The sequence below is a fragment of the Gracilinanus agilis genome, chromosome 2 (genome assembly GCF_016433145.1).
Source record: "Gracilinanus agilis isolate LMUSP501 chromosome 2, AgileGrace, whole genome shotgun sequence".
NCBI lineage: Eukaryota > Metazoa > Chordata > Mammalia > Didelphimorphia > Didelphidae > Gracilinanus > Gracilinanus agilis.
In genome coordinates this window covers 705619273-705647119 of record NC_058131.1, presented here as the reverse complement: position 1 = coordinate 705647119, position 27847 = coordinate 705619273, and the positions used below count along the sequence as shown (strand labels likewise).

Genomic DNA, 27847 nt, shown 5'->3' with positions numbered 1-27847 from the left:
AGTCCAGCCCCAATGTACATAACACATTGTCTGATTATCTGGTCAGTCAAAAATCTGGTTAAGACCAGCCTCTAAAGTGTTGAGATGTTAATCCCAACAAATCTGGTATTGAGCAGGGACTCTAATGAGTCAGGCACCTAAAATAACATGGCCATGAGTAACAAATTTGCCTCAACTTTGCCTTTTAGAAGAAGCTTATAATCAAATTTGCAATGGCAGAAATTCACTATTATATATTTTTCACATCTCCAATATAAAATTTCTCATTTCCTTTATATTAAACTTTATAAGATATTAAAATATTCTCTTATTGAAAAAGCTTAACTAGTTTTTAATGCCTTTTACTTTTTTTCCAGGTTGATATTTGGAATGTTGTATCCTGCTTATTATTCGTACAAAACTGTGAAAACAAAAAACGTTAAGGAATACGTAAGTCTGGCTTCTTTGTTTTATCATGGTTATTACTTGGTTACAGAGCTGTAATGACTTCTTTTTTAAAATATTTTTTCTTTTCCATCAATTACATGTAAAAACAATTAACATTCATTTGGCTTTTTTTGTTTTTTGAATTTTGAGTTCCAAATTCTCTCCTCTTCCTCCCTCCTCTTCCTTCTCCCTAAGATGAGAGTAGGCAGTCTAATGGAGATTTGTAATGACTCGTCTTAGAGGATCTTACACAATAGTGTCATTGGTGTGAAATGTACCCTCCCTGCCAGGGGTGCTGGTTCCCTCAGTGGTGCCTTTTGAGCTGGCATGGCCAGCCTTCTGGTGAGGAGGCTGGGCCTTGGGTGGCAGAACTTCTGCCTGGCACCCTGCCTGTTCCTGAATCTTTAGAACTCAGCCCAGCTTTACCTGCTTTTCTCTTTGCTTTAATTTTTTTTTTTAAACCCTTAACTTCAGTGTATTGTCTCATAGATGGAAGAGTGGTAAGGGTGGGCAATGGGGGGTCAAGTGACTTGCCCAGGGTCACACAGCTGGGAAGTGGCTGAGGCCGGATTTGAACCCAGGACCTCTTGTCTCTAGGCCTGACTCTCAATCCACTGAACTACCCAGCTGCCCCCTCTCTTTGCTTTAAAAAAAATTTTGTCATTTTTATTTTTTCCAGGTTACATGCCAATACAATTGTTAATAAATAATCATTTTCTGACATTTTGCAATCCGTGTTCTCTCCTTCCCTTCCCCTTCCCCAAGATGGCAGGTAATATGACATAGGTTGTACATGTGTTATCATACAATACATTTTTCATGTTCATCATTTGTAAAAAAAGAAACATTTGCTTTGCATACACTATAGAAAAATTCATGGAGGAAATAAAGTGAAGAATAGTATGCTTTAATCTGCTTTGGACTTTGTCAGTTCCTTGTATGGCGGTAGATATCTTTTTGTCATGAGTCCCTTGGAGTGATCCTGTATCCTTGCCTTGTTGATAATAGTGAAGTCATTCACAGTTGGTCATTGTACTTTATTGCTATTACTGTGTATAGTGTTCTGGTTCCACTCACTTGACTTTGCATCAGTTCATGTAAGTCTCTCCAGGGTTTTTTGTGATCATCTTGTTTGTCATTTCTTATGGCATTCCAATCACTTACCACAACTTGTTCAGCCATTTCCCAATTGATGGCCATCCTTTCAGTTTCCAGTTCTTTGCCACCACAGAGAGAGCTGCTCTAAATATTTTTGTACAAGTTGGTCCTTTCCCCTTCTTTGATCTCTTTGAAATACAGACCTAGTAGTGGTATTGTTGGGTCAAAGGCTATGCCCAGTTTTATGGTCCTTGGAGTGTGGTCCCAGATTGCTCCCCGAAACAGTAGGACTACCGCCTGCTCTTCACAAGTAGATTCTTAGGTTGTGTTCCCCATGCAGTATCCTGACTAGTAACAAATGTGATCATGTCATTTAAGGATGGTTTTCTGTCATATCATGCACAAACATACATCATTCAAAACTCTCATTTTTTCCCAGTTTAAACCATTCTGCTTTTCTTATAAGGAACTTAAAAGTTCTTGGTTGAATATTCCACATACTTATAACTTATAGTCTTTTGGAAATGTTCCCTATCTATGAATATGGAAGGGTTGGATCTTAGAGGAAAGCTGGAAATGACAGATCAAGTTAAATCCTTTCTGACAGCCATGGAATGTTTCCACAAAGGGAATAGGAGACCAAGGTGGCCCTGCCCAGCATTTCTCTCTCGTATTTAAATACAGATTCTAATCTTTCTTTAGATACTAACTCTAGATTTTAAAAAGTTATATATCTAAGAGGAAAAACTTAAGGAGCCCTGTGGTAAAGGGAAAGAATGTAATGAGTTCTATTTGGAATATTTTGAGTTTGAGATGCTTATGGGACTTCTCAGGAGGATGTCCAGTAGGCATCTGAGAAAGACTGAGGAGATTATATAGATCTGGGAGTTGTCTAAATGGCTATAATAACTGAACCCATAAAAAGTGATAAAATCTCTAAAAGAGAAAGGGAGCAATAGCCTCAGATCTATGCAGAGCCTTATAGTACAGTTGTGAATGGAGCTAGTCCAGCAAAGGAAAATGAGGGAGAGCTAGACAGGCAGGATTGGAGAACCCAAGAATAGTTTCAGGAAAACGCAGAAAAGAAAACATTGTGGGAGGAGGTGGTCAGGAGTGTCGCTGCTGCAGAGAGGACACAGATTTTAAAAAAGACCATCCAGTTTGTCAATTGAAAGGTAATAAGTGACTTTGAAAGTAGATTTGATTTAGCTAGAAGCAGCTATTTGGAGCAAAGTCTGGTCAGAAATGATCTGAAGCCACTTTGATCAAACTGAATAACATAAGTTTCCGCAATTTCAATTGTCCTTATCCGATCATTGTTAAGAGATGCATTTTTGACTGAGAATCAGTTGAATAAATATATATATATGTATATATATATGTATATATATTAAGCGCTTACTACATGCAAATAGAAAATAATAGGAAAGCTACAAAGATTCATGAGAGAATCCTTTCCCTCAAGGAGCTTATAGGCTGTTGATTAGAATAAAATAAATATATAAAAATTAGTCATTCAGGGTGGTACTAAGTGTGGTAAGAGAGGTGCAGATTCTCAGAGACAACTGATACATGATGCATCCTCCATACCAGTCCCCAAAAAAGAGGGCACTTTATTTGATTCATTAGTAGAAGGGGAAAGGCTTGGCTTAGAATTTTTACCTTAGGAAAGAGCCCATAATGTATTTCTAGCAACTCATTTTCTAGTCGCAAAGTGCCTGAAACTAGAGTTGCCCATCTAGTGGGGAATGGCTAAGCAAACTGTTGTACTCGAATGGAATGGAATATTCTTGCATCGTTTTGAAGGAATCATTTTGAATGTCATGAACGGTTTCAGAGACAAGTCTAGTCAGCAGATGTCTGCATGCCTCCTATTGCAAGCACTGAGAAAAAGTAGGAATTCAGTGAAAGACTAAATACGGTGCCTGCTCTCGAGCTCACGGATTAATGGGGGAGACACCATGCACACAGCTGTGGACAGATAAGGTTAGGTGGGCTCAGGTGGAGAGAGAGTCAGCAGGGAGAAAGCCCCCGCCTCTAGAGGGAGAGGTTTTCGCTGAGCCTCGAAGAGAAGCCAAGGAGGCCAGGAGGGAGAACGTTCCAGGCAGAGGGAAGCCAGAGCAGAAAGATGGCTGGGGAGGAAGACCTCGAGTGAAGGGAGCAAAGCCGGAATGACTGCATAGGACGGAAAGTCTTGAGAACTGTGCGATGCCTGCGGTCTGGAGGGGAGCTCGGAGGCAGGGGTACACACCATTTCTGGACATGGCCAAGGCGGGACTTGGCCTTTGCTTGACTGCATATTGGTGACAAGAGTCCTTTTTGTGTTGCCTCCTGTCTTAAAATCCAGGCCAAGTATTGGTTCCTAGGCTGAAGGGCGCTAATGGGATGGTGACTTACCCAGAGTCACACCACTGCCTGAGGGCAGATTTGAATAGGTCCTCCTGACTCTAGGCCTGGTGCTCTATCCATTGAGCAACCCAGTCGCCCCTAGTTTGTTTGTTAATTGGGGGGAGGGGGTTGGAATAAATGCTTAACTGAAAAAAAAGCTAAAATTTTAAGAATAACTCCCTAGACACTATAATCTTGGAGTAGCCTTTTTTAAAATCTTTATGAACCTCAGTTTCTTCTTTTATAAGAATAATAATACAACCTTTTAAACAAAAATTGCTAGAATAGGGAGTTTAGATCCCTTCCTTGGAGGAGTGGAAACTATTAAGCAAAGCAGCTGATCGTGTGTGGTGCCTGTGAGGGGAGACATGTGAACAGTCTCCGGAGGAATCTTCATCAGTGCTCGGTGCGGATGAGACCTGACCGGCCCTGGGTCTTCTCTGCAAGCCCTGACTTCTGCCCCTCCGGGTCGGGCCTATTGGTAGCAGGGGAGCAGGCACTGAGGCCGGAGAAGCCAGGAGGCCCGGAGGACCACTTAGGAGGCTCAAGCAGGAGAAGAGAGTCCCCAAGAAGTTGGAGGGGAAGATAACAAAGTGGGGGCACCAGAAGAGCTCTGCAGTGCCGAAACCAAAGAAGGACATCAAGGGCAGGCGCTGGAGAAAGACACGGGATCCCAGCAAGAGCCACAGCTCAGGCTAGCAGAAGGAGATGAATCCATCGTCCACATTCATTTTAGTGGAGGCATGAAGGCCTGGTGTACCATTCTGGCTCTGCTCTTTTACTTCCCCGACCCTAAACAAGTAACTTACTTCTTCAAGCTGATTCAGGGAGTTGGAGCCATTGTTGCTTCAAGGCTGATGATCCAACATCTTTTTTTCTTCTTTCTTAGAATCAATCCTGAGCATCAGTTCTAAAGCAGAAGAACCCTTCTGGGTTAGGTCTGGGCAATGGAGGCCAAGAGACTCACCCAGGGTCACACAGCTAGGAAGTGTCTGAGGCCAGATTGGAACCCTGGACCTCCCATCTCCAGGCCTGGCTCTCAGTCCACTGTGCCACCTCGCTGCCCCCGAGCTGATGTTCTTTTGAGGCATTCACCCAAGGAACAGAGAAGGGTGAGGGAGTCAGAAGAGAGGGCTAGGATGAGGGGATGAGCAAGTTTGCAAGAGAAAAGAAGAAGAGAGACTGAACGTGGAAGTAGCATAGGGATGACAACATAGAAATTCCCAAGAACTTGTGACACAGAGTGCAAAGAATGGCCACTGGATGCTGGGACAGCTGGGTAGCTCAGTGGATTGAGAGTCAGGCTAGAGACAGGAGGTCCTGGGTTCAAACCTGGCCTCAGCCACTTCCCAGCTGGGTGACCCTGGGCAAGTCACTTGACCCCCATTGACTAGACCTTACTGCTCTTCTGCTTTGGAACCAATACATAGTATTGATTCTGAGACTGAAGGGAAGGGTTTAAATGAATAAATGGAGGGGGGTGGCGCCATCACTCCCAGCTGACTTTGGGCTTTCCCAGCCAGCGCAGAGCAGATCCCCTCCCACACGCTCAGCCCCTTTTCATTGTTTGGCCTTTTCCCCACTGGGTTGCCAGTGAGTAGTGATGACCCTTTTAAAAGGGATTTTTACAGCAGACTTTGCAGTTCTTGTCTTCATTTCCACCCATACTGCCACTGTGCTTGAAGGCTGCAAGGGACTGCATGCACCTGAGAAAATAGCTGTGGGGACCAGATAGAAAGGCTGGAAGGATGTACACATTGGCTGCTAGCCAGGCTCTTTCCAGGACTCTTTAAAACCAAGCCATCCTGGGGAGTCATTTCCTGTACAGGATGGCAGATGGAGCCTGCAGAAGGTTGCAGGTTAGAGTATCTAAAACATAAACTGACATGAGTATTAATAGAGTTTGGGATAACTTTTTGGTCTCAAACAATAGAGTGTTTATGGCCAAATAAGTATGTATAATTTCCTGCAATTTTGCCAGGGAGCCAGAATTCTTATGAGAAGATGTCCTAACATGAAAACACTAGCCAATGCCTCAGAATTTTTCCTAGAGATGAAAAGGAAAAACAGTGTTAAAGAGTAAGGCTTGGTTGTTGGAGCACTGAGCAGAGCTCATTGACTCTCTGGTCACCTTATTCTAGATGGAGTGCTTACATGATAGGAAAATTGATAGATGTGTCCAGGTGCCAGATGCCTGATCCAGATGCCCTGAATGCTCGAAGAAAATCCTTTGAGAAAGATTTGAAGGCTTTGAATCCCTAGGAGGGATAGGCAAGAGGAGATTGTCATTTATCTGGCTCTTCATCTTGCAGGGGCCTTGGGCTAGGGGGAATAAAAGCTTTGAGCCACCAGGTAAAGTCTGGAGAATATTCATGAGGAATTTCAGGCATTTGGGACATGGAAAGATGAAACTGAAGCAGCTTTCTTTTTGCGAAGCGGTTAGGTGGTACAGTGGACAAAACAATGAACATGGAGTCAGGAAAACAGGTTCAAATGCTTCCTTAGACACTTATTAACCATGTGACCAAAGAGAGATCGTGGAACTTTGTTGAGCCTCAGTTTCTTCATCTGCAAAATGAGGCAGATAATGACACTGACCTGTGGGTTGTTGTGAGAACCTACAAGATGACATAGAAATTGCTTTTCAAACCTGAAAGCATCCTACAAATGGTATTTTGGTAACAATTTCAGCCTGTAGCTGTCAAAGCTTTCCTGCTTGTCTGTTCCTCTTTGGGGCTTATTTTCCTCATTCTCTACAATTTTTTAAAAGATGCTTCAGTTACCTCTATGTCTGTTCTCCTCGACCTTGCCCTCACCCTCTCACCTCCATACATCCCTATTCTGGAAACATGAGAAAGAAACCTGGAAAGGGCAAAGGTAACTAGAAAGAAGGTTTAGGGGAGTCACGTCCTAGTGGGACTTAGGTATTGGCTTCCAAGATAGTGCCGGGGAAGATGCCTGTTCTGAAGAAGGATGGATTGACTACAGAAAAACAAACAATTAGAAGGAGAGAGGAGAGAGAATGAGTTAGTTCTCCCACTGTCCTTGATCTACACAGGAAGACCATCACAGGAGGAGGAGGGTCTGCATCATGGGCTAGGAGGCTGGTAGGTTTGGAGTAGCCAAAGAAGGAGTGTATAAATCCTGAATCAATAAGAGAACACTTAAAAGATGCTTGATCTGTAAAGTTCAAAATGAGTTATCCTAAGCTCAGAAGTGTGCCAAGACTATTTTACTGCCAAAAGGAGTCGTGGAACTATCTGTGGGGTTAATGCGGGGGGTGGGGAGGGGGGAGGAAGTATATGACTAGCAGGATGTCTCAGGGTCAGGTAGCAGGTATGGAAAGAATGCCTTGGTCCAGAAGACATGGATTCTTGCCTTGGCTCTACCCCTAATTGGCTGGATAACAGCAAAACACAGGCCCCTTTGTTCTTCATCTGAACATAGCTTGTTTCAACACTGAGCTACAATATGCCTTTGCCACTTCCACCTAGTCCTTCTACCTCAGCCTCCGGAGCTAAGTAGATCAATTCGAATCCCCTTAAAACATGACTTATCTTCCAGATACTAGAACACAATTATTATGTCCCTGCAAAGGCCTGTCTTCTCCCTAGGCTTCAGGGTAATCAGGGTTTCAAACCTTTTTTGTGTTCTGTACCCCTTTGGTAGTTACTCTGGTGAAGCTGATGAACCCTTTTCTCAGAATCATGTTTTTAATTCATAAAATAAAATACATTGGATTACAAAAGCAACCGATTCTATTGAACGATGGATATCAACATATGTGTACACACACACACACACACACACACACACTCTCTCTCTCTCATACATATATATATATATATATATATATATATATATATATATATATATATATATTTTTTAATTCACAGACCCTAGGTTAAGAACCCCTGGACCATGTAATTCTGAAGGCCCTCTGTTAAGCAGCAATATTCTAGGATTTCAGGATAGGGATTGAGGAGCAAGAGTCCAAGGTGTCTTAAGAAAGTGGACCACTAAGTATAAGTTGGAAAGGTAATAGAATGGGTGGTCTGATAAAAAAAAACTGAGCGATTGGAGGGATCTAATGAGTAGACCCATCTCGCTGAAGATGGAGGAGTTGTTAGATAAGCATACTGTGATTGGTGAAGAGGAATTTCATTCAGTTGAGTATATTGAGCAACAGATATTCGTTTATCCCTACATGCTTTTTTATTCAGGGCAAAATTACCATTAATTTGTGAATATATGCATCTAGACAGAGTATTCTTCATCCAAATAAAATCTCACAGGGCTGAATGCCAGTTCTGCAATCTGTTGATACTCATAAGGCTCATTAAAATGATAGGTGTCCTGTCTGCCCACTTGTGAAACCAATGAATTACTTTCTCCCAAGCAGTCTTCATAGGTCAGATCTTACATTTCACCATGTGCTGAAATTAGGGATGGTCAGAGATAAGCTAGCCTAACCTGGCCAACATCTGCCACTCTTATAGCCAGTTTCTCTGAAAATGCAAAAAAAAGCCATGTAATTTCTCTGCACAAAACCTTTACAGCATTTTGCACTGGTTGTTGTGAGGGGAAAAGGCCTTGACTCAAGAGGAAAATTAATACACAATGACAAGCAAATATTGGCATTTTTTTTGTTCAGAGTAATTTGTCTGTGTAATCCATTTGCAACTATTCCCAGAATCCCCTTGACATAGGTTTAGCAAGGGTAGAGATTTAATGGTCTTCTCTTCTCTGTGGTATAAGCTAAAGCAATTTGTCACAAAATATGCCAAATCTTTTTCCATATGAGGTCTTTCCATAATTGGTTTTACTCAGAATTAAGTCACTTTTTCATGAGTAACAATCTAGAATTGGTCTTTCCAATTTCATCATTTTTGTGATTATTCCATTTGCTTCTCCTATTACTTCATTTCTTTCTCTCCAGAAGGTCTAAGATTTTTTCCATGTGCCAGACACTAATGAAGGAGCTAAACTGTGTGGTATAAATCCTAAGTGCATTCCAAATTTTAGAACAGGCAAGGGAGAGATTAACCTTGCTGGGATCAACAGACATCTCATGGAAGGGTTCAAATTTGAGCTAGTCTTTGAAGATCGCATAGCATTCGGTCAACAAAAGAATCTGGGTGAGGGCATTCCAGAGAGTTTAGACGCCCAAGGCCCAGAGACGTCATGAGCTTAGCATGTGCGTAGGACTATGTGGAGACAAGTCTGTCTGAATCTGAGGTATCTTGTTAGGAAAAAGCAGTGCGGCAGAGGAGGTGGGGAGCTGCTTCTTGACACATCTTGACCATGTGACCCTGAGCGAGTCACCTGCCTGCACAGGACAGGGTCCTGTCTTGGTGAGCTTTATTTAGTGTATCGGGTGGTGGCTGGTCAGAAACAAGCTCAGGTTCTTGGCAGTTATACTTGCAGGCCAGTGTTTTGTTGTGTTGAGATCAATTCTGGTCTCAACCTCTTGGAGACAGTCATTCTATTTTCTGTCAGGAAAAAGTTATACCTATGCTGCTTAGATTTCCTTCAGCCCACCACCTTTTCTTTTTAAATCCCCAGCTCTGTCAGGCAGCAAGTATTTATTAGATTCTTATACTACCTATAGAGACAGCCAATAATATGTAATATCTCACCCATCTGGAACTTAAATAACCAAGACAAAGGAGAAGAAGGTCTCTTGTGAGCCAAACTAGATAGCAAAGTCCATACATATGTGTGAGCTTGGTACTTACCTGCACCCACCCCCCATATATTTTTTTAAAATCCTTAACTTGTGTATTGGCTCCTAGGTGGAAGAGTGGTAAGGGTGGGCCATGGGGGTCAAGTGACTTGCCCAGGGTCACACAGCTGGGAAGTATCTGAGGCCGGATTTGAACCTAGGACCTCCCATGTCTAGGCCTGGCTCTCCATCCACTGAGCTACCCAGCTGCCCCACCCCCCCCATATATTCTTACTTTGCACAGAATTCTAAGTCGTAGTAAGCTAGTATCCAGCCTTGTAGAAGCTTCAAAATGAGGGACTGATGGCTTATTATGTACCTTCCAAGTTAAACATCTTACGAGTCTTACGCAGGTCAAGGAAAGCACAGAATCTCAGTGTTGGAAAGGAGCAGCCATCTATCATACTCAGTGCCTGACTCAGTAAATGGTCAGCCTGCAGCCTCTGCTTGAATTCCTCTAGTGACAGGGGTCTCCCACCTCCACCCCAGTTCCACTGCCTTCCTAGGCAACCCCCCCCCCAGTTTCACTTTAAGATAGCTTCAGTTGTTAGGAGGGTTTTGTCTTGGGAGTATTTTTACATTAAACCAAAATCTGCCTTTCTCCACCTTTCACCTAGGCCTTGTAGTTCTGCCCTCTGGGGCCGAGAAGAACAAATTAAAATAATAACATGTGAATAGCACACTAAGATTTACAAAACAGAATAGAGTTGAATTGTCACCACCCTCATTTTGGACTTTGGGGCACCATGACACTTTTTAACCATTTCCTTTAACTCTTCAAAATAATTGTGAGAATGACTTACATCCATATTAAGCATGTCAGTCCAGGCTGGTTAAGCAAGTCTGCCATGCATATGTTAAGATCACACAAGATTCCCTGATAAATACAGCCACAGCAATCATTTTGTTAACAATCTTCTGACTACCAGTGTCAAGCAGATAAGATTATATACTTGCCAAAGCTGTTCTCTCTTATGGAGAATTTCTGCTCAGTGCCCAATTGGAAATACTCATTTTCTCTAGATGGGGAGGCTCTCAAATGTTCCTGTGTGTAGATGCCATGGTACTGACTTCTCCAAGCCACAGAATACTCCAGGGCCTCCTTAGTGAGAGCCATAACCACTCAAATGAGATCAATTTGGTAATGGGCAAAAGATACTTGTTGCCAAAACTCTGCAATATCCTGGATGGAGGAATAGATGGTATCTGTATTCTGGACAGTGACGGCAGAAGGGAACTAGGAAACGGGCTAGACTGCATTTGTGAAATTCCTCCATGCTTTCTACAGTTCCAAACTACTCCCTAGCACAAAACCACTCAATGTTTTTTTAACAATAGTATTTTCTCAGGGTTGCTTTATCGTCAGGAATCATGGGATGCCAAAATTATTGAAAACTCAAAGCTGCAGGGTGCCCAAGAACTAACCAAGAGACAGGGTAGGAGTGTGCAGGGTCCTGATGACTGGAAAGCATGAAGGGGTAGAGTCCAAGAAGTGCATGACTGGAAGAGGAGGTATGTTGGCTCCATGTGGGCTGGAGAGCAGCCTGAGAAGCTATGAAAAGACCCAGAGCCTGTACGCCTGTAGCATGGAGGGAAGGCCACCCTTAGGAATCACCCAGGAGAGCTCCCCCAGGGACAACCTGCTCTGTGCAGACAGATCTCTTCCACGTTGATGTGAGAAGTCCATCCAAATTTGTTCTTAGCTCGGCTCCCTTGCCATATGGGAGCCCAAATCACTAAGCACATGAAACTTTCTACTAACTTGAAGATTAGCATTTTCTAGTTAAAAACAGAAAGGAAGGAATGACTCAAGTTTTTCAAATCTCTGGTAGTTTTAAAATATGTTACGGAAAAAGTAGATGCTTAATAAAGGCTAACATGTATTCAGTGCTTTGAGGTTTGCAGAGTTCTTTGCAAATATGATCTCATTTACAACCCTGGGACATTGGTATGGTTATTATCCCCATTTTGCATAGGAGGAAACTCAGGCTGGCACACAACTAGTGTCTAAGGCAAGATGGAACTTGGGGTTTCCTAATTCCCAAATCCAATGCTTTATTCACAACTTCTGTTGATGAAAAGCACCCAATCCTGACAGTTTGGTTGATTGGTTGTTGTCCTCTGTACTTGAAGTGGACCAAAACGGCATCACTTAGGTCAGGGTCAAAGCAATGTTTCCTAATGTGGCTAATTAGACCAATCTGAACTGGAAGGTTCTGCCACAGATTGGGCACAAGTAGCCTAAATGAGCACTGGGACTGGAGACCCCTCTAAATTTGCACAGCTCACGTTTCTTTGGCGCCTGCAATTCCGCTTTGCCCATAGAGCTCTCACAGTGCCTTCTTTGATGGAGGCTCGCCATGTCTCACAGTTGATACTAGAGTTCTTCAGAGAGAACCAGAGCTGAGATTTTACAGATATAATGGGCTTGGGTCTGGTTTGTTGTGACTTGGCCATTTGAGATAATACTTAATTAGTTCCCAGTTATGTAGTGTATGCTTTCCCAAACTACAGCTCCCAGGTAGATGAAGCAAGTATAATCATCCCCATTGAACAAGAGGAAGCTCGATGCAATAGCTTGCTAAGGGCCACAGAATTCAGAAGTTACATGGCAGAATTGAATACTTGACATTTTCTACTATATTCTCTCTCATTAATGTACCTTCTCATAATATAGAACTAAAAAAATTAATCACTAGATAAAAGGTCTCCTTTTCAGAACTTTGCAGGTTTTAATAAATTTCATTATTTTTTTAACCCTACCTTAGACAAATCATTGAATTTCTCTGAGTTGTTTCTTTCATTTTAAACCTCACCTTCCATCTTAGAATCAATACTGTGTATTGGTTCCAAGGCAGAAGAGTGGTCAGGGCTAGGCAATGGGGGTTAAGTGACTTGCTCAGGGTCACACAGCTAGAAAGTGTCTGAGGCCAGATTCAAACCCAGAACCTCCTGTCTCTAGGCCTGGCTCTCAATCCACTGAATCAGCCAGCTGTCCCCCTTAAATTCTTAACAATGAACATGTGTTTGATAAGAAAATGTCCACTGCTATCAATTTCTACATAAGACATTACGATCTTATGAATTACATTGTTGGAGTTTGGGGTTTTACTTCATCAATGCTGAACATACACACCCACCCCAACTAGCTCTATGAGTCAGTTAGCTGATTGCACCTACTTTGGCACCCCAGATCCTTTGTCTCCTTTAAGCGTGTTTTTCTCTTGCTGACTTCTGTCTGTCCTGGGATTGTGGCCAGTCTCCTCTCTCAGTTGGGGCCATTATGCTGACACTGTAATTCCCCTTTGGGCTATAGGCATAGACTAACAGAGGGGCCCTCCTCTAGCAGCGCCAAAGAAAGCCTCTCTGCTTGCCCTTGGACCCAGCTGTCACCCCAAGGCCTGGCACCATTGCTAGAAGGAAGAGACTGGCCTTTGCGTTTAGAAAATCAAGGTGATCCCAACGGTGAAGAAAGCACCTTCAGCCCTGGGACAGGAAGCCTTGGAATGGGGCACGGTCCACAGCCCTTTGCCCAGTGCCCCTGTGCCCTGGCAGGCCTGGAGGCACTTCCCATGACTTCTTGTACCTCCTCTGGGAAGCTCCACCCTAGCTTTCTTCTGGGTTAGTGGCCTAGGAAGGTTGCCCTGTCAGTTACCACAGATCTGCCACAGAAGCAGAGGGAGGAACCCATAGGTGGACTCTGGACAGCCGGCAGAAACCCAAAAGACAGGTTTGGGCTGACCAGCCTGGAGGAGGGAAGCTGCAGGCTCCAGTGTGAATCCTCTTCTTGGACTTAACCTCTAAGGGGGCTGAGCTGAGCAGCTTCCTGGGCTCTGGCCTGTCATACTCTCCCGTGCGTGCCCCGTCCTTGCAGCTGGAGAATGTCCCGTGACTCTCCGGGTTGGGCTCCTGTGGATGCAGGGGCAGAACCAGAACCATCTGGCCCTCCAGGATTTACAGGCAATCACAGGCCGGGGATGAGTCCTTGGGAGGGCCCTGACAGTGCCAAATGCGGAGGGGGCCCTCGGCCTGCAGAGAGGTCAAGCGGCAGCACCCTCAGGAGAAAAGGAGGCGAGGCATTTCGGTGCTACACGTGGGAGACATCCGGCCTGGCAGCGCTCACCATGGACGCCCAACGGGCTGCCTCCTCTTAGGGTCCAACAGTGAAGTTTTGTTCTCCTCCCTGCCTGGCATCAAAAGGCTTAAAATCCTCCTCAAACCCGCAGCCCTGGTCCACGCCCGTCTTAATCCCGCGGCCTCCCGCTGCTGGTCATCGCCCCTTGGTCCTGTCCAGGACTGTGTGCCCGCGGCGGGCCTGTGGTCTTTATTAGAGGAGCCTCCAGGGAGGCGGGGGCTGGCGTTGGCCTTTCTTGGCCGTCCCAGAATGCCGCACGGTGCCTGGGGCATAGGAGGGGCTTTACCCAGGCCTCTTGGCTGTGGGAGTTCCGGAGTCGGAAGCGAGGTCCTTTGGGGGCTGCCTCAGAAGTGGGGAATAAGGCGGCCTGGAGACCTGAGGGTGGCTGGCTGCCCTGTCACGTGCCCCGTTCAGGGAGGGGCCTAAAGGGGCGTGGCGGTCGCGGGGTGGGGGAGGGGGCGCGGAACTGAGACCCTAAGAGGAGCTCCGGTTAGTTTGTGGCTTGAAGAGAGTGAGCGTCCTGGACACGCAGGGAGTGAGGGGAAGGGAATAGGAGGAGAGGGGCAGCGAAGGCGGCACGCTCCACACCGCCTGTTTCTGCTTGTCCTTCGCCCGATGGCCAGCGCAGCGCCCGGAGGAGTCGCCCCGAGGAGCAGGAGACCTACTAGAGTTGACTGCCCTTTCATGCCCTCCGCCCACGCTTTTCACTAATGTTCCTTTTCACCTTTCTGTTGCTTTACGCCTGGCAGTCACGACGCCATGTCCCAGTGGCTACTGAAACGGGCACTTTCCCAACGATCCCTTCTCTTTCCCAGGCGAGGCAGTCAAGAAAGCATCATTTCGGGCTTGTTCTTTGCGCCCCTTGCCTTCGGGGTTCCCGGGGAGCCAAAAAGAGCTCGCGGGCTTGACGGAAGAACCTAGGAATGCCCAAGGACGGAAACCTCTTCCAGAGGAATAGAAGAGGGGAGCGCAGACGCCTCTCCTAGCCGGGGCGCCTCCCCCCCTCCTCCAAGCCCCAGCCCGCCTTAAAGGCCTGGACCGGCGACTTGTGGGTAGTAAATTCTGCACTTGTGTCCTTCCATTTACAGTATTCGTCAGGCTTAAAATAGCCTCTAATCCCCAGAGAGAAGGAAGTTGTGGCGTGAGGGCCTGGGTTCTGTCCAGCTGGAAATGCCGAGGAGCTTTTGTGAGCCTCGGGGGTCCGAGGAAGCATGGAGGCAAGTAGGGCCGTGTTCTGGAGCCTTATAAATAGCCCCGGGGCTCGGTACACTTCCCAGACACTGGGCGGCTCAAGATTTTTGAGATGAGTCATTAGGAAAGCATTTGGATTTTTGGAAATAGATTACTTTTGTTATTTCAGTGTTTTCAAGCTGCACAAGTACTCTTTGGATCCCTTTCTAAGAATTTGCTCTAAATTAAATCGCTTTGCTTTTCATTTGCTTTAAAATGATATGAAAAGGGGCAGCTAGGTTGCACAGTGAACAGAGAGTGCCAGGTGTGGAGTTGAGAGAATCTAGATTCAAGTCTGTGTGATCCTAGGCAGGTCACTTAACCCCAGAGGCCTGGCCCTTACCTCTCTTCTGCCTTGGAACCAATATTTAGTTTCTATTCTAAGACAGAAGATAATGTGGCTTTTTTTTTTTTAATGAGATGAAAAGTAAGTTAGGAAATCCATTAAAAACAGATTTTGGGTAGAGTGCTGGACCTGGAGGAAGGAAGACCTAAATTCAAATTGAGCCTCAGACATTTATGAGTTGTATGACCCTGGGTAGGTCACTTAACCACTTTCCCCAACTGTGAAATGGGCTTCATCATGGCACCTATCACACAGGTCGTTGGGATAATATTGGTAAAGTGCTTAATTAAATGCTTGGCCTTTTTTTCAACCTTTGAAACCAGATTAAGGGAGAAATTGCCCTTCTAGTATAACAGTTTCGATGATCAGGACCAAATAATTGTAAAGTTATTTAAAATATAAAAATCATATGCAATTCTTCTTGTCCAGAGAACAGTTCTCAGTGCTTTGGTACACATCGAGAACTAGGAATTACATTTAAAAAACCATCTGCAGTCAAGGCAGCTATCCCAAAGTCTGTTCTTCTGGACCCTGTTCAGTATCAAGAGCAGATGCTGTATTCCCTGACTCCAATCTGCTTTTTAAATTTGGAGTGGGCTCCCACTGCCGCCCGCCCCTTGTTCTGCCCTTCTGATCCTTCCAGATGGCTCTGCCAGCCTCCCAATTGCCGACCTTCCCCACGCGGGAGGCTTCCTGTCCACTCACCGACAAAGCCGATTCCCTGTCTGCTCACCGGACGCTGTCCTTGGCCTCTTCTGTCCCTGGGCCAGACCCCTGGCTCTCTGCCCTTCCCCACCCTTTGCTGGCTCAGGCTTTCAAGCGGCTGCCTGGTGTCTTGCCCCCAGCTCATGTGGCAGGCAGTAGCCACCCCGCTCAGTTCACCTTAGGTGCCCGGGTGTGCTGCGAGACAAGCTGGCCCCTTGTTTAGCCCAGAGGAGGAACACAGAGAACTGATCTGGGAAGCAGGCTTTAAAATGTTGCCAGGGCCCAGACCCAGGCCCCTGGAGAGCTTACACCCTAATGGAACTCCATAGAGAGGGTACTGCCTGGGCTATTGGCATCCACAGGATCCAGAAGGTACGGCAAAGGCACAGCCTTCCCTTATTGGTAGCCTCAAGCCTTGGCATTAAGGTGGTGCTCTACTTCCTCTGTGACCAGGTTCTCCTATTCCATTCTGGACACCCAGGTATGAGCCTACCTCAGAGCAATGAGAAAGGGGCAAGTGGCTGGAAAAGAGGTGATGGCAGGGGTTGGAGTCGGCAGAGTTGGGTTCAAATGCTGCCTCAGCCGTTAGATCCCTTGGGGAAGTACTGGTCCAGCTCATTTGGAGGTCAATAGAGCACTTTCAAAACCAGCCCAGCTGAATGTCTAGCTTTCCTTCCTCTGGGTTGGTGCCAGGTATTTCCCTTCACCAGTGCTTTCAATGGTTGCTCAGGAACAAAACTCAGCAGAGTATGGCCTACTGCTGCTGACTGTTCTTGTACCCCCAGGAGCCAAGAGTGGCTTTTCCATTTTGAAAAATGGTTTATTGTATTAAAAAGCGTAAGAGCCATTTTTGCCCTGCACCATCCAAAAACAAGAAGCAACCTCCAGGAACTGATGCAGAGCGAAAGGAGCAGAGCCAGAAGAACATTGTACACAGAGACTGATATACTATGGTAAAACAGAATGTAATGGACTTCTGTACCAGCAACAATGCAATGACCCAGGACAATTCTGAGGGATTTATGGTAAAGACGCTACCCACATTCAGAGGAAGGACTGCAGGAGAGGAAACATATAAGAAAAACAACTGCTTGAACGCATGGGTCAGGGTGGACATGACTGGGGATGTGGACTCGAAACTACCACACCAATGCAACCACCAACAATTTGGAAATTGGTCTTGATCAAGGACACATGACAAAACTAGTGGAAATGTGCGTCGGCCATGGGTGGGGGGAGTGTGGGGGGCATGAATCATGTAACCATGTTAAAAATGATTATTAATAAATGTTTAAATTTAAAAAAAAAAAAAGAAGCAGGCCAGGTGCAACCCTCAGCCCTTAGTTTGACAACCCCTTCCTGCAGAATTAAAAAGATGTTCTAATTTTATAAGATTCTTAAAAAACCATTCTAGGTCAAACTTTTATATTTCTAGATTGTCTTTTCACATATTCATTTTTAAAACTTGTTTCTCCTTTTTTCTTTAAAGAAAACTTTACATAAGAAACTAAGTGGCCCTGAAGTCGATTTTTCCTAAAAGATTTACTGACTTACACTTTGCTGTCACATCATTGCTAAGTCCCTTAATGAACCGAAGAAAGTCATCAATTCCTTGGGTTAAAGTTTACAGCCACTGCTGTAGATGACACACAGGCAACCACTAAGATCTCTTATAATTCTTATCTTAACTGGCTTCCTCCTTATTTGAATTGTTATGGAGTCATTGCCGCTCTCATCCCCTTGACAAACAGGGCCAAGAATTCATTCTGAAGTTCCAAGATAAATATTAGCGAAGAAATTCCATGTGAAATTGTAATCTCTAACTTTAGGAAAGTTTAAATCTATAATTGAAGTTAGGACTTAGTGACCACGTAATATCTTTCTCTTGCAAAAAAGATGTTTTCCCTGCTATAATTCTATTATGTTTTCTTTATAACTTAGAGATAATCAAGTTTTGTTTGTAGAAAGTACACTATATACATTTACAGAACCCAAACTGAATCTCAGGTAAAGAAGATTCGAAGAAGACAAAGCAATGAGGATAGCCATTACCAGAACAGTAAGCATTTATTAAGCATCAACTATGTGCCCCCTACTAGGTGCAAGGCACTGTAAAAGCCAGCCCTTGCTCCCAGGGAGCTCACATTTTAATCTGGAAAACATAATCTAGACAGGACAATCTGGAGGTAATGAGCAGAGAGAAGGCCTTGGAGTTGCCTAGAAATCAGAAAGGCTTCCTTTTAAAGATGGGATTTTCACTGAGACTAGAGGGAAACTTGGAGGTAGAAATAAGGGAGAAAGTTCTAGACTTGGGGGGTGGGGGCGAAATGTGAGGAGTAAGAGATGGAGCAAAGGCCCCTGTCCCAGCTCGCAGACTGTGTGGGGAGGCACAGGATGCTGAGGCAGGAGGGAAACTGGAAAGGTAGAGGGGATGTTGGGTCCCCAACGGGAGTCAGCATTTGATCTTGGAGCTAGTGAGGCCCTACTGGATTGGGGGATGGGAAATGAGATAACGCTCTCTTAGGTCCTTCGGCCATCTGAATGGACGGTGGAAGGATGAGGACAGACATGTGCAGGGAGTCTTAAGTCCTAAGCTGTTCTCTGGTCCAAGCACAAATGCCTGGCGGTGTCAGAGAAGAAAAAGGGGCTTAAATGAGAGGTGTCATGAAGGGATGAGCCTGGGGCCCTCAACAGGAATAGGGAAATGAGGAAAAGGAATGGGTTTGAGGGCACAGAGAAGGAATGGCATCTGGGATGTGTTGAGTTTAAGGCATGCGATCCACAGTGGCAAATCCACGACTGGAAGTCAGCAGAGAGGCCAGGGCCCCCGGCGAGGGCTGGGAAGTCATCAGCTGCTTCCAGAAGACCCTTAGCAAGATGGAGATGAACTGGTGCAGAGTGAAGCGAGTGGAGCCAGGAGAACGTTGTTCACAGAAACAGCAACATGGTTAAGATGATTAACTGGCAAAGCTCTGGCGCTTCTGCTCCAGACGGTGATCTCAGATCATTTCAAAGGACTCGTGATAAAAAATGCTGTCTGCCTCCACAGAGAGACCCAGAGAACTTTTTTTTTTAAACCCTTATCCGTCTTGGAGTCAATACTGTGTATTGGTTCCAAGGCAGAAGAGTGGTAAGGGTGGGCCATGGGGGTTAAGTGACTTGCCCAGGGTCACACAGCTGGGAAGTGTCTAAGGTTAGATTTGAACCCAGGACCTCCTGTCTCTAGGCCTGGCTCTCAATCCACTGAGCTACCCAGCTGAACCCCCTCCTTCCCCCCAGAACTCTTGATTGAGGTTTCCTTCTTAAATTTTATTTTTCATGCTTTTTTTGTTTTGCAACATGGCTAATATGGAAATATTTTGTATGACTTCACACATATAACTGATCTGTCACTGGCCTCAATGGGTGAGGGAGGGACAGAATTTGGAACTCCCATTTTTTTTTAATGGCTATGAAAAATAAAGAAAAAAGTCATTAACACAAAGAGGACAAATCTGTGGAAGCCGATGAAATATTCTATAGCACCTGCAGGCAAATGATGCCCCTCAGGCCAAATTTGGCTTCCCTGCCTTTTTCTGTACAGCCAACCAGAGCTTTGAATACTTTTTTTTAGATTTTTAAATGGTTGAAAAAGATGGAAAGAAAGATACCTCAGGTGCTTCCTATGTGGGTGACCCTGAGTAAGTCACTTAACTCCCACTGCCCAGCCCTTACTGCTCTCCTGCCTCAGATACACAGTGTTGATTCTAAGACAGAAGGTTACTGTTTAAAAAAAAAATAGGATGGAAGGAATGGAAAAGGACAAAAATCAGGATAAAAGCAAACCAATTGCTTATGGAGCGGGCATTGGGGAATTGCCCTTTTGAGGAACTGCAGGGGTTTGGAAAAGGGCCTGGGGGCCAGAGGAGGGGCCGGGGGTGGGGTGGTGAAGCGAGGGGGGATTCCCCGGGTCCCTGAGGAATAAGCCCAGCTACATGTCTGAGCTGCCAAAGGACTCCGAGGAGGAGATGCAGAGAGTCAGCAGCAGCCAGTTGGGCCTGATGGGCCGGAAGGGGAGCAGCCAAACAAGAAAAGGGAGGCCCAGTCATCCTCAGAATTGTTCTGGAGGCTGTGAAGAGAAAGAAATGGCCCTTGGGCCAGATGACCAAGCTGTCCCAGGCTATGGACTCTCCTCAGATTCTTTTCTCCGGCCAGACCAGGCCATCCATGGGGTTCGCTGGGACGCCCAGCTTTTGTTTCATCTGCAAGCTCCGTCCAGCTAGCACCCGGCTTTCTAGGGCTTCTTGATGAAAGAAGGTCCCGGGAGCAGCCCCCGGCCCAGGGCCCGGGCACTCCCCCGAAGCCTTCCTGTAAGCCGCCAGCAGGCCTTCAGTGGCTGTTCGTTATACCCGCGCTGGACAATGGCAGCCAGCCCAGAGCTGCCTTTTTACAGCCATAGCCGGAGAGAGTGTCAGACGATAAGCTAAAACCTGGCTAAGCTTGCAGCATCCCCTTGTTCTTTCTCTCTAGTAATCCACTCAGAGGACACTCCCTGGGATGGTCTGATCTTTGCCTTTAATTTTCATTTTATTTTCTCAATGACATGGAAACAGACATTTTTAACAATCATTTAAAAAATTTTTATGTCAAATTCTTTCTTCCTCCTTGGAAAGGCAAGCAATTTGATATAAATTATATATCTAGTCATGCAAAACATTTCCATATTTACCATATTGCAAAAGAAAACACAGACCCCCAAACTCCCAACAACAACAATAATAATAAATTTTTAAAAGTTTAAAAAGTATACTTCAGAGATAGCTTGTTGACTCTGTGGCTAGGAGCCAGGCCTGAAGACGAGGGATCCTGGGTGCTAGTCGGGTGACCCTGGGCAAGTCACTTAGCCCAGTGACCCAGCCCTTCCTGCTCCTGGGCTGGTTTCTAAGCTGGGAGGGTGTTTTGTTCTGAGGAGGTGCCAGCCTGTGTAGAGACTGTCGGGGCTGTCCCTGGTGCGGGAGGGCTGCATCAGAACTGCTGGGGGTGACTGCGTGGCTGACCCTCGTGCAGTGTTGCTGTTTCGGGGTACTTGGCTGGCTCGTTCCATCTTACGCCTCGCCATGCCTTACGAGACGTCCATGTCCCGGGCTTTTCTCAAAGTGCTCGCCCCGCCAGGCCCCAGGGGCTTCTTGGCCACTACAGAAAAGCTGCCATGGACCCCTCTGCACAGAGTGGGGCCTTTTCCAAGGCGATGCCCAGCTTCGTAGCCTGGAGCACCTTTGGGCCCTCCCGCTGCGACGGCAGCATGGTTTGGGATCGGCCGCACTTACGTGACCTTCGTTTCTTCCCATTGACCTTGGTGTGGGCCGTCCTCGAGGCCCCCAGAGCCCTGGGATGACCACTCCGGGGGGTGTCCACTTCCTGCCTCTTGGGGGTGTCCAGTTGGTTCAGTTGTGGCCACCTCTTTGTATTCCCCAGGTGCGGTGGATGATGTACTGGATCGTTTTTGCCCTTTATACTGTGATTGAAACACTGGCGGACCTAACAGTTGCATGGTAAGTTCCAAGACAGGCCTGCGAGGGTCAAGAGACCCTGGGCAAGTACCCTGACCTCCGTGCTTGTTCTCTTGGGGATGAGACCGACTAGGAAGTGAGATCGTGTGGATAAAAGAACTTCTGCCTCAGAAGAAAGCTCTGTAGGAGATGGGGGTATCTTCGTCGTCGTTATTACTGATGGAAACCCAGGGTCCTTTACCATTCCTCTGAGTTTTGTTGGCTTGTTTTTGCAAAGGAAAACTCTGATCATAGTGAGCTGTTTTGTGAATAATCCACTTTGGATATTGAATTCATTAATACTTTTAAAAGAGGGTACAGAAAGCATGTGTTATGTACCTCCACCACAGACACAATGAGGCACTTTTTAACTGTTTCGAAGGAAGAATTTTTAGTCTTAAAAAAACAAAGTAAATGTTGTAAATGGCCTGTGAACAGTATTCGATATTTCCTTCGCAGCTTTTCTTTAAAAAGCTCACTTTAAGATCTTGCCTAAATATCAAATGGTTTTCTAACGTTTCCCGGGCAGGTTTCCCTTGTACTATGAGATGAAGATTGCTTTTCTCATTTGGCTGCTCTGTCCATACACTCGAGGGGCCAGTTTAATCTATAGGAAATTCCTTCACCCGCTACTTTCTTCAAAGGAAAGGGTAAGCGATGAAGCAAATTTGTAAACGTCAGATTTTGTCTTTTGAAATGTTCAAATGATTTTCCATGTGCTGGGAGAACAAAAATGGCTTCTGTGTGCACTGAAGTGGCCACGGAGGCACCTCTGACATCTTCCTCCTTACTTTTCAGGAGATCGACGATTATATCGTTCAGGTCAAAGAGCGCGGCTACGAGACCATGGTAAGCGTCGGTCGCCAAGGCCTCAACCTAGCCGCCACGGCCGCCGTCACGGCCGCCGTGAAGGTAAGTCCTGACTTTCATGGAACCTTGCGGAATGCCTTGAAACAGCGGGTAGATTGAGCATGTTTTCTTTAGTTTTCAAGATCTGAAATGGAATCGTATGATTGAGATAGAGTCATGGGATGTTTGAAACATTATTCCTTTTGAAGAGACGTAAAACTTGCCTTTGGGGCCTTAGCTCTTAACTTATCTCAGAGCGGTGCTAGTTACTCATTTTTTGTAAATGACCTTTTTTTATGACTTTTCCAAACTCCTTAGGACCTAAGTGCTTGGCCTGTGTCCCCTTCTGTAAAGATGACCGTTCTTTCTTTCTCTGTCTTTGACCTGGCTCTCTCTGGGTGTTAATGTCTTGGTAGGATTTCTGGCTTACTTCTGCTGCTCTCCTTCAATCAATTTGAGGTAACTTCTACTATTTTGTGCTTGCATTATAAATGGACATTTTAATGATTTACTAATGCTATACATTTGTTGTGCCTTTGCAAGTCCAATTAATGCATCCAGTAAACATCCGCATCTTAGACTTGTTTGCATGTCATCGGTGTTGTGATTTATTTGTCCAGATCGGTGCACAGTCATTTCAGTACATCTTAAATCATTGCATTTAATTTGTGGCTGCTGAAGTGAATTGGGCCTAGTGACACCTCGGGTCACTCTTTTAGGCATTTTCGATACCCAATAGATCTTGCAACTAAAACCATAACAGAACTTGTTGGAATGCTTTTCATTGATTTGATATGATGCTGACGATAAACTGAGCCTCTAAGATGTGGGGTTTTCAGGTTTTAAGACAACCCACAGCAGCCTAGTTTTTCTTACTCACTGTTACTTGCTTTCAGGTATACCCAATAAAATGAATAAAATGTAAATCAGATTCCTGGTTTTCCTGCTCAGGGAAACAGCATTCACTCATTCAGTAAACACTGCATGAGGTCCAGCCATGTACAAGGCAAGACACAGTACCAAGAGAAGGGTGACCCAGACTGCCTTCACACAGTTTATAATCTAGCATGAAGAGGGTAACACTTAGCTTGGAAAGGAATTTTTCCTTTCAAATTGATAGGATCAATTTATAAACAAAAGGATAAAAGCAACTAAAATCTGTTAGGGAGAATGTCTCCCTATCAAGAAGGGAGTCCCTCTCTGGCTTTATGATGATATGATATAATTTCTGGCTATATGAGAATATTCTTCTTTATTCCACAGTAGTTAGCACTGAGGCAGGCTTAGTGTTACCTTTCTTTTATTTGAAATTACTCAAAGCTCCCATTTACAAACAGTTGGCAGTGGCATGATGTGAGTAAAATCAGCAGGTTTCCATGAATTTAGGGTTCAAATAGGCACTGAAAGTATCATTGCTTAGGGAAAAATAAAGCATGGAAAATGGCGCCGTAATTCAGAAGTAGGAAATGCTATCCGGCTATATTTGGTTGGCAAATGAGGAGAGAATCAAAGACGAAAATGGGCCCTTAAAGACCAACTTGGGGAGGCACATTGGGGCCATGCAGGAAATGTAAAAGGAAAAAACTAAAAGCAAGCAGTGTGCCAAGTTTGGGGGAGTTCTTGTTTATATTCTTCCCCTGCGAAAATGGATCCTTCCTCAAAAATGAATTATGAAAGGGCAAGTTTTCTTTGATTCACAGCAACAAGATGACATTCCATTGTAGAGGTTAGAGGACAAACAGGACCCAGTGGGTTCCGGTCCTGCCTCTGACCTCTCATGGTTCTGTGGCCCCAGGCTGGTCACTTCATTTTTCAGGGTCTCGGTCAACTCTTGAAAGACATTCGTTTGTAGACTGGTTGCCCATGGAGGCCCCCTGCTCCCCTCGCCACCATTATGAATGGAAAATGTGATGAAAATGTCTTCGTGTTGGATATCCGCTCCATATGCTTAGTTATATTGGTTTCTTCTCAGAATTACCCATACGACTGTGCTCTTGAGAAGAGCGGGTGGCATTTTCTCATTTTCTGGAGGCAGACGAGGGCTTTGAGGTCCCCGGGATACCCGTTTCTATCAAACTCTTTTTCTTCAAAGGAAGTTCTAGACTTCTTTGTGACTAGTCAGGTCGGATGACTGGCTCTGCCTTACTTCTGGGAGCCGAGGGGACTTGGTCACTGCGCTGCCTCCCGGCACTTGGGGTTCACCAAAGGGCCTCCGAAGCCTGCTGCTCTGGCGCCGATCGCTGTGATGGGGTTCAGCAGGACAGGACGAGCTCTGCCGGCACAAAGAGAGGAGGTCTGGGCCGGGGCATCCCTTCCACATCAGGGAAGTTTGCACAGGTGCCTGGGCAGAGGGCGTGGGAGGCGCAAGGCCCGCTGGCCCCAGTTCTCCTACAGAGAAAATGGCTTCCTTGTTCTTCCTCCTCTTCCTTTGACCTCCCCTTCTGTGCCCAAAAGGACTTCCTGGCAGCTTTAACTGATAGAGACTCTTGGCAACTTGAAAACAAAAACGTATCTGTTGGCATCGACGTCTGTGTTGGGTTCATTTCCAATTTTGTCAAAAATATGAAGCTTCCTAACCTCTAAAAAAAACATTTTGTTTTTGACAAAAATTCATTTGAAGTAAACAAAACTGTAAATATCTATAGATGGTGTATAACTAGGTAGACAATTCCTTTAGTTATTCATTTAATTAAGTGATTTAGGGTGTTTTTCCATGGTTACATGATTCATGTTCTTTCCTTTCCCTCCTCCCTGCTCCCTCCTGAAGCCAGTGCGCAATTCCACTGGGTTTTACAGTTATCATTGATCAAGACCTATTTCTATATTATTAATATTTGCAATAGAGTGATCTTTTAGTCTTATATAGACAAATTTTTATTTTTTCTTCCTGAATGTGCTTTTGAGCCAAAATGATGTCTAAAAATACATAAATGAATTTTCATGATGGGCAGGAACTTTGCATTAAATTATATGGTTAAATTATTTAACTTCGGGTGCAGAATAATAAGAATATTGCACCTGTCCCTCCCTGCCTGCACGGAGCCACAGTCCAGTTTTACTCCTTCCTCAGATGTCCTGGTAGGGTTGTGGCCAGCCCCAACGTTGAGGATATCCCAAGCACTAAGATCCCAGGGATTTGGAATGGGCCAACAAGTGGCGCCACTTCCATTTCAGAGTTATTTCGCACTAGGACCCTTGATGCCTGTTGGTCCATTTCAGGACCGTCTAGAAACACATGGGAAGTGCCTGGAGGGCTGGATAAAGAGCTTCCTTCAGTCAGGATGCTGGTGGATGTGATTGTGGGCCGGGACAGCTCTTCAAGATCAAAGTTCTGGCCTCGGCGAAGGGACTTCCCACACCTCCATTCCCTACACCCACGAGATCGCACCCTGCCACTAAGAAAACAGAAGTGCCTGTGGTCCCCCCTTCCGCTCCCAGGGTCACCTCCAAAAGCTGCACTGGCTTGGACAACAGTCCAGTCCCCGAGAAGGGAGCCCCCTCGTGGGGGCGCGCCTCACTGGGGGTGCGCTTCGGCCTTGAAGCCACGGGAGCTCCGGGGGCAGAAACACCCCCTCTGAGGAGAGGAAGCCGTGCTGGTGGGGAGGGCCTCGCTTCTGTGAAAGGGCTTCCCTCAGATGATTCCATGAGTGGCCCCCTGTTCCTCACACCCCAGCCACCATCCCCAACGCAGCCTTAGATCCAGGACAATTCCAAAGGTCTCTTCATTCTTCATTTCTTGGCTCTCGGAAGGCCTCTGAGGTTCTCATCCTGCCCGTCCCTGCCCGCACAGGCTTCTTCCTCAAGCCCAGAACAGATCGCATCCTCCGTCCCCCCCAGCCACCCTTCCCTATTCTTACTGGCCTCTTCACTGCTCGGGCCTCCCCACGAGCCCTGGCACAGCCTCGTCACTGGGCTCAGCTGCCCGTTGCCTCGTGCCATACTGTTGCAGCCGGTCTTTGTCCCGCTCCAGTTCAGCTTCCATCGGTCGGAAGTCCCCAGAGCCTCGGCCCGGTGTTCACCCCCTCCTCAGTCCAGGGATGGCCTGTAGGGTCCAGCCTGGCCATTGTTCGCTTGGCTCCAGCACACTTCTCCATCCCGTCCGTGCGCTCGCCGGGCCAGCCACGGGGGCCTTCTTGCTGGTCTTCCCACGCGGCTCTCTTCTGGGTCGGGCCTTTAGTCTGCTGATCGCCGGCCCGGAATGCCTTCCTGAGGAGGCTCGCTCTGGCTTTTGTCTTTAGAACTCGGTGAGAGTGCGCTCCGCTTCCTTTGCTGCCTCCCAATGGCTTAACCAGTGATCCTGCTTGGGGAGTGGATGGATTCTTCCGTCAGAAAGCAAAATCACTAAGCCAAACCGAATTAGGAAACTAGAGCTACAAAGCGTTGCGACCCACACGTAGAATTTGGGCGCTGGCCTTCCCCTTGCATCCTTGCTTCCTTCGCCGAGTGACCTGACCTGACTCAGTTTCCTTTCCTGTAAAGCGAGGAGGTTAAACAAAGCTGTTTCTCAGGTCCCTGCCAGCTCCAGAGGAGTTCTGACAACGTGAGCGGCACACAGAGGACTTGCGTTCGTCGGCTTTTCTCACCAAACTTTTATGGTCTTCTTTCCCTCAGTCCTAGCCGGGGCTTTACGCGACGACAATCGTATTACTGTTGTCGGAACAAACATTGGTGTTTTCAGGCCTTTGAGATTCTGTCAACATTGGACTCTGCTTTCAGGCCTCTTTCTTGAATTTGGGGATGAACGTCAAATGGCTGCCTCCCTGGCCCCGAAAGCAGGCCGCTGTGCAGACTAAGGAGCCGGCCTGCTCCCTCCTTGCCCTCTTCCCTCCCCCTCATTCACGGCTCTCGGAGAGGCCCTGGTCTGAGCCCCTGGTCTGAGCCCTCAAAGGTCGGCGATTTCTAGGGAGGCCCCAGCCGTGACTCTCACATGCATCGCGTCGTTTCCTTTCCCAGTCAGTGGTTGCATCCGGAAAGAGGGAAGAGACCAGAATTCGGCCCTCCTGGCTGGGCTTCAGAACGGATAAAGACGCTCCCTGTCCTCTTCCCGTCCTCCTGTCACCTGTGCCGTCGGCCTGGGAGCCGCCTTTCTTCTGTGGCAGCACATCGTGGGCCGCCGCCTTGGCTTCTCCACATGCCGCGTCTGACGGCTGCTGGGGGACGGCACCTGCTTTCCCTCCCTGGGCACCCTGGTAGGGAGAGCTTTTTGAGGGCCAACCAAAGAACCCCACGAGGCCTGGTTCACATTATCTCTCCAGCATTCTCTCTGTAAACGCCAGAGAAATGACGACGTGCCTAAGCAATCTCCGTATCTCACTCTCCGGCCCACTTTTCCACCTCGGCCTCTGCTGCCTTTTCACTCTGGAGACATTGGCATCCTCTGGGGTGACTTCCTGGCTACGCCTGCCACGCACCTTCCT

General features: G+C 46.3%; 1 protein-coding gene across 1 annotated transcript in view; it reads left to right on the top strand.

The window, feature by feature from the left end:
• Positions 1-362: 362 nt before the first annotated feature.
• The window catches only part of REEP3 (receptor accessory protein 3), a 46247-nt gene continuing 18762 nt past the window's right edge, over positions 363-27847 (top strand). The window contains exons 1-4 of the mRNA XM_044659209.1: positions 363-429; positions 21508-21584; positions 22111-22231; positions 22380-22493. Of these exons, the coding sequence (XP_044515144.1) occupies positions 370-429; positions 21508-21584; positions 22111-22231; positions 22380-22493 (372 nt within the window). The 5' untranslated portion in view covers positions 363-369. The remainder of the gene's footprint in view (positions 430-21507; positions 21585-22110; positions 22232-22379; positions 22494-27847) is intronic.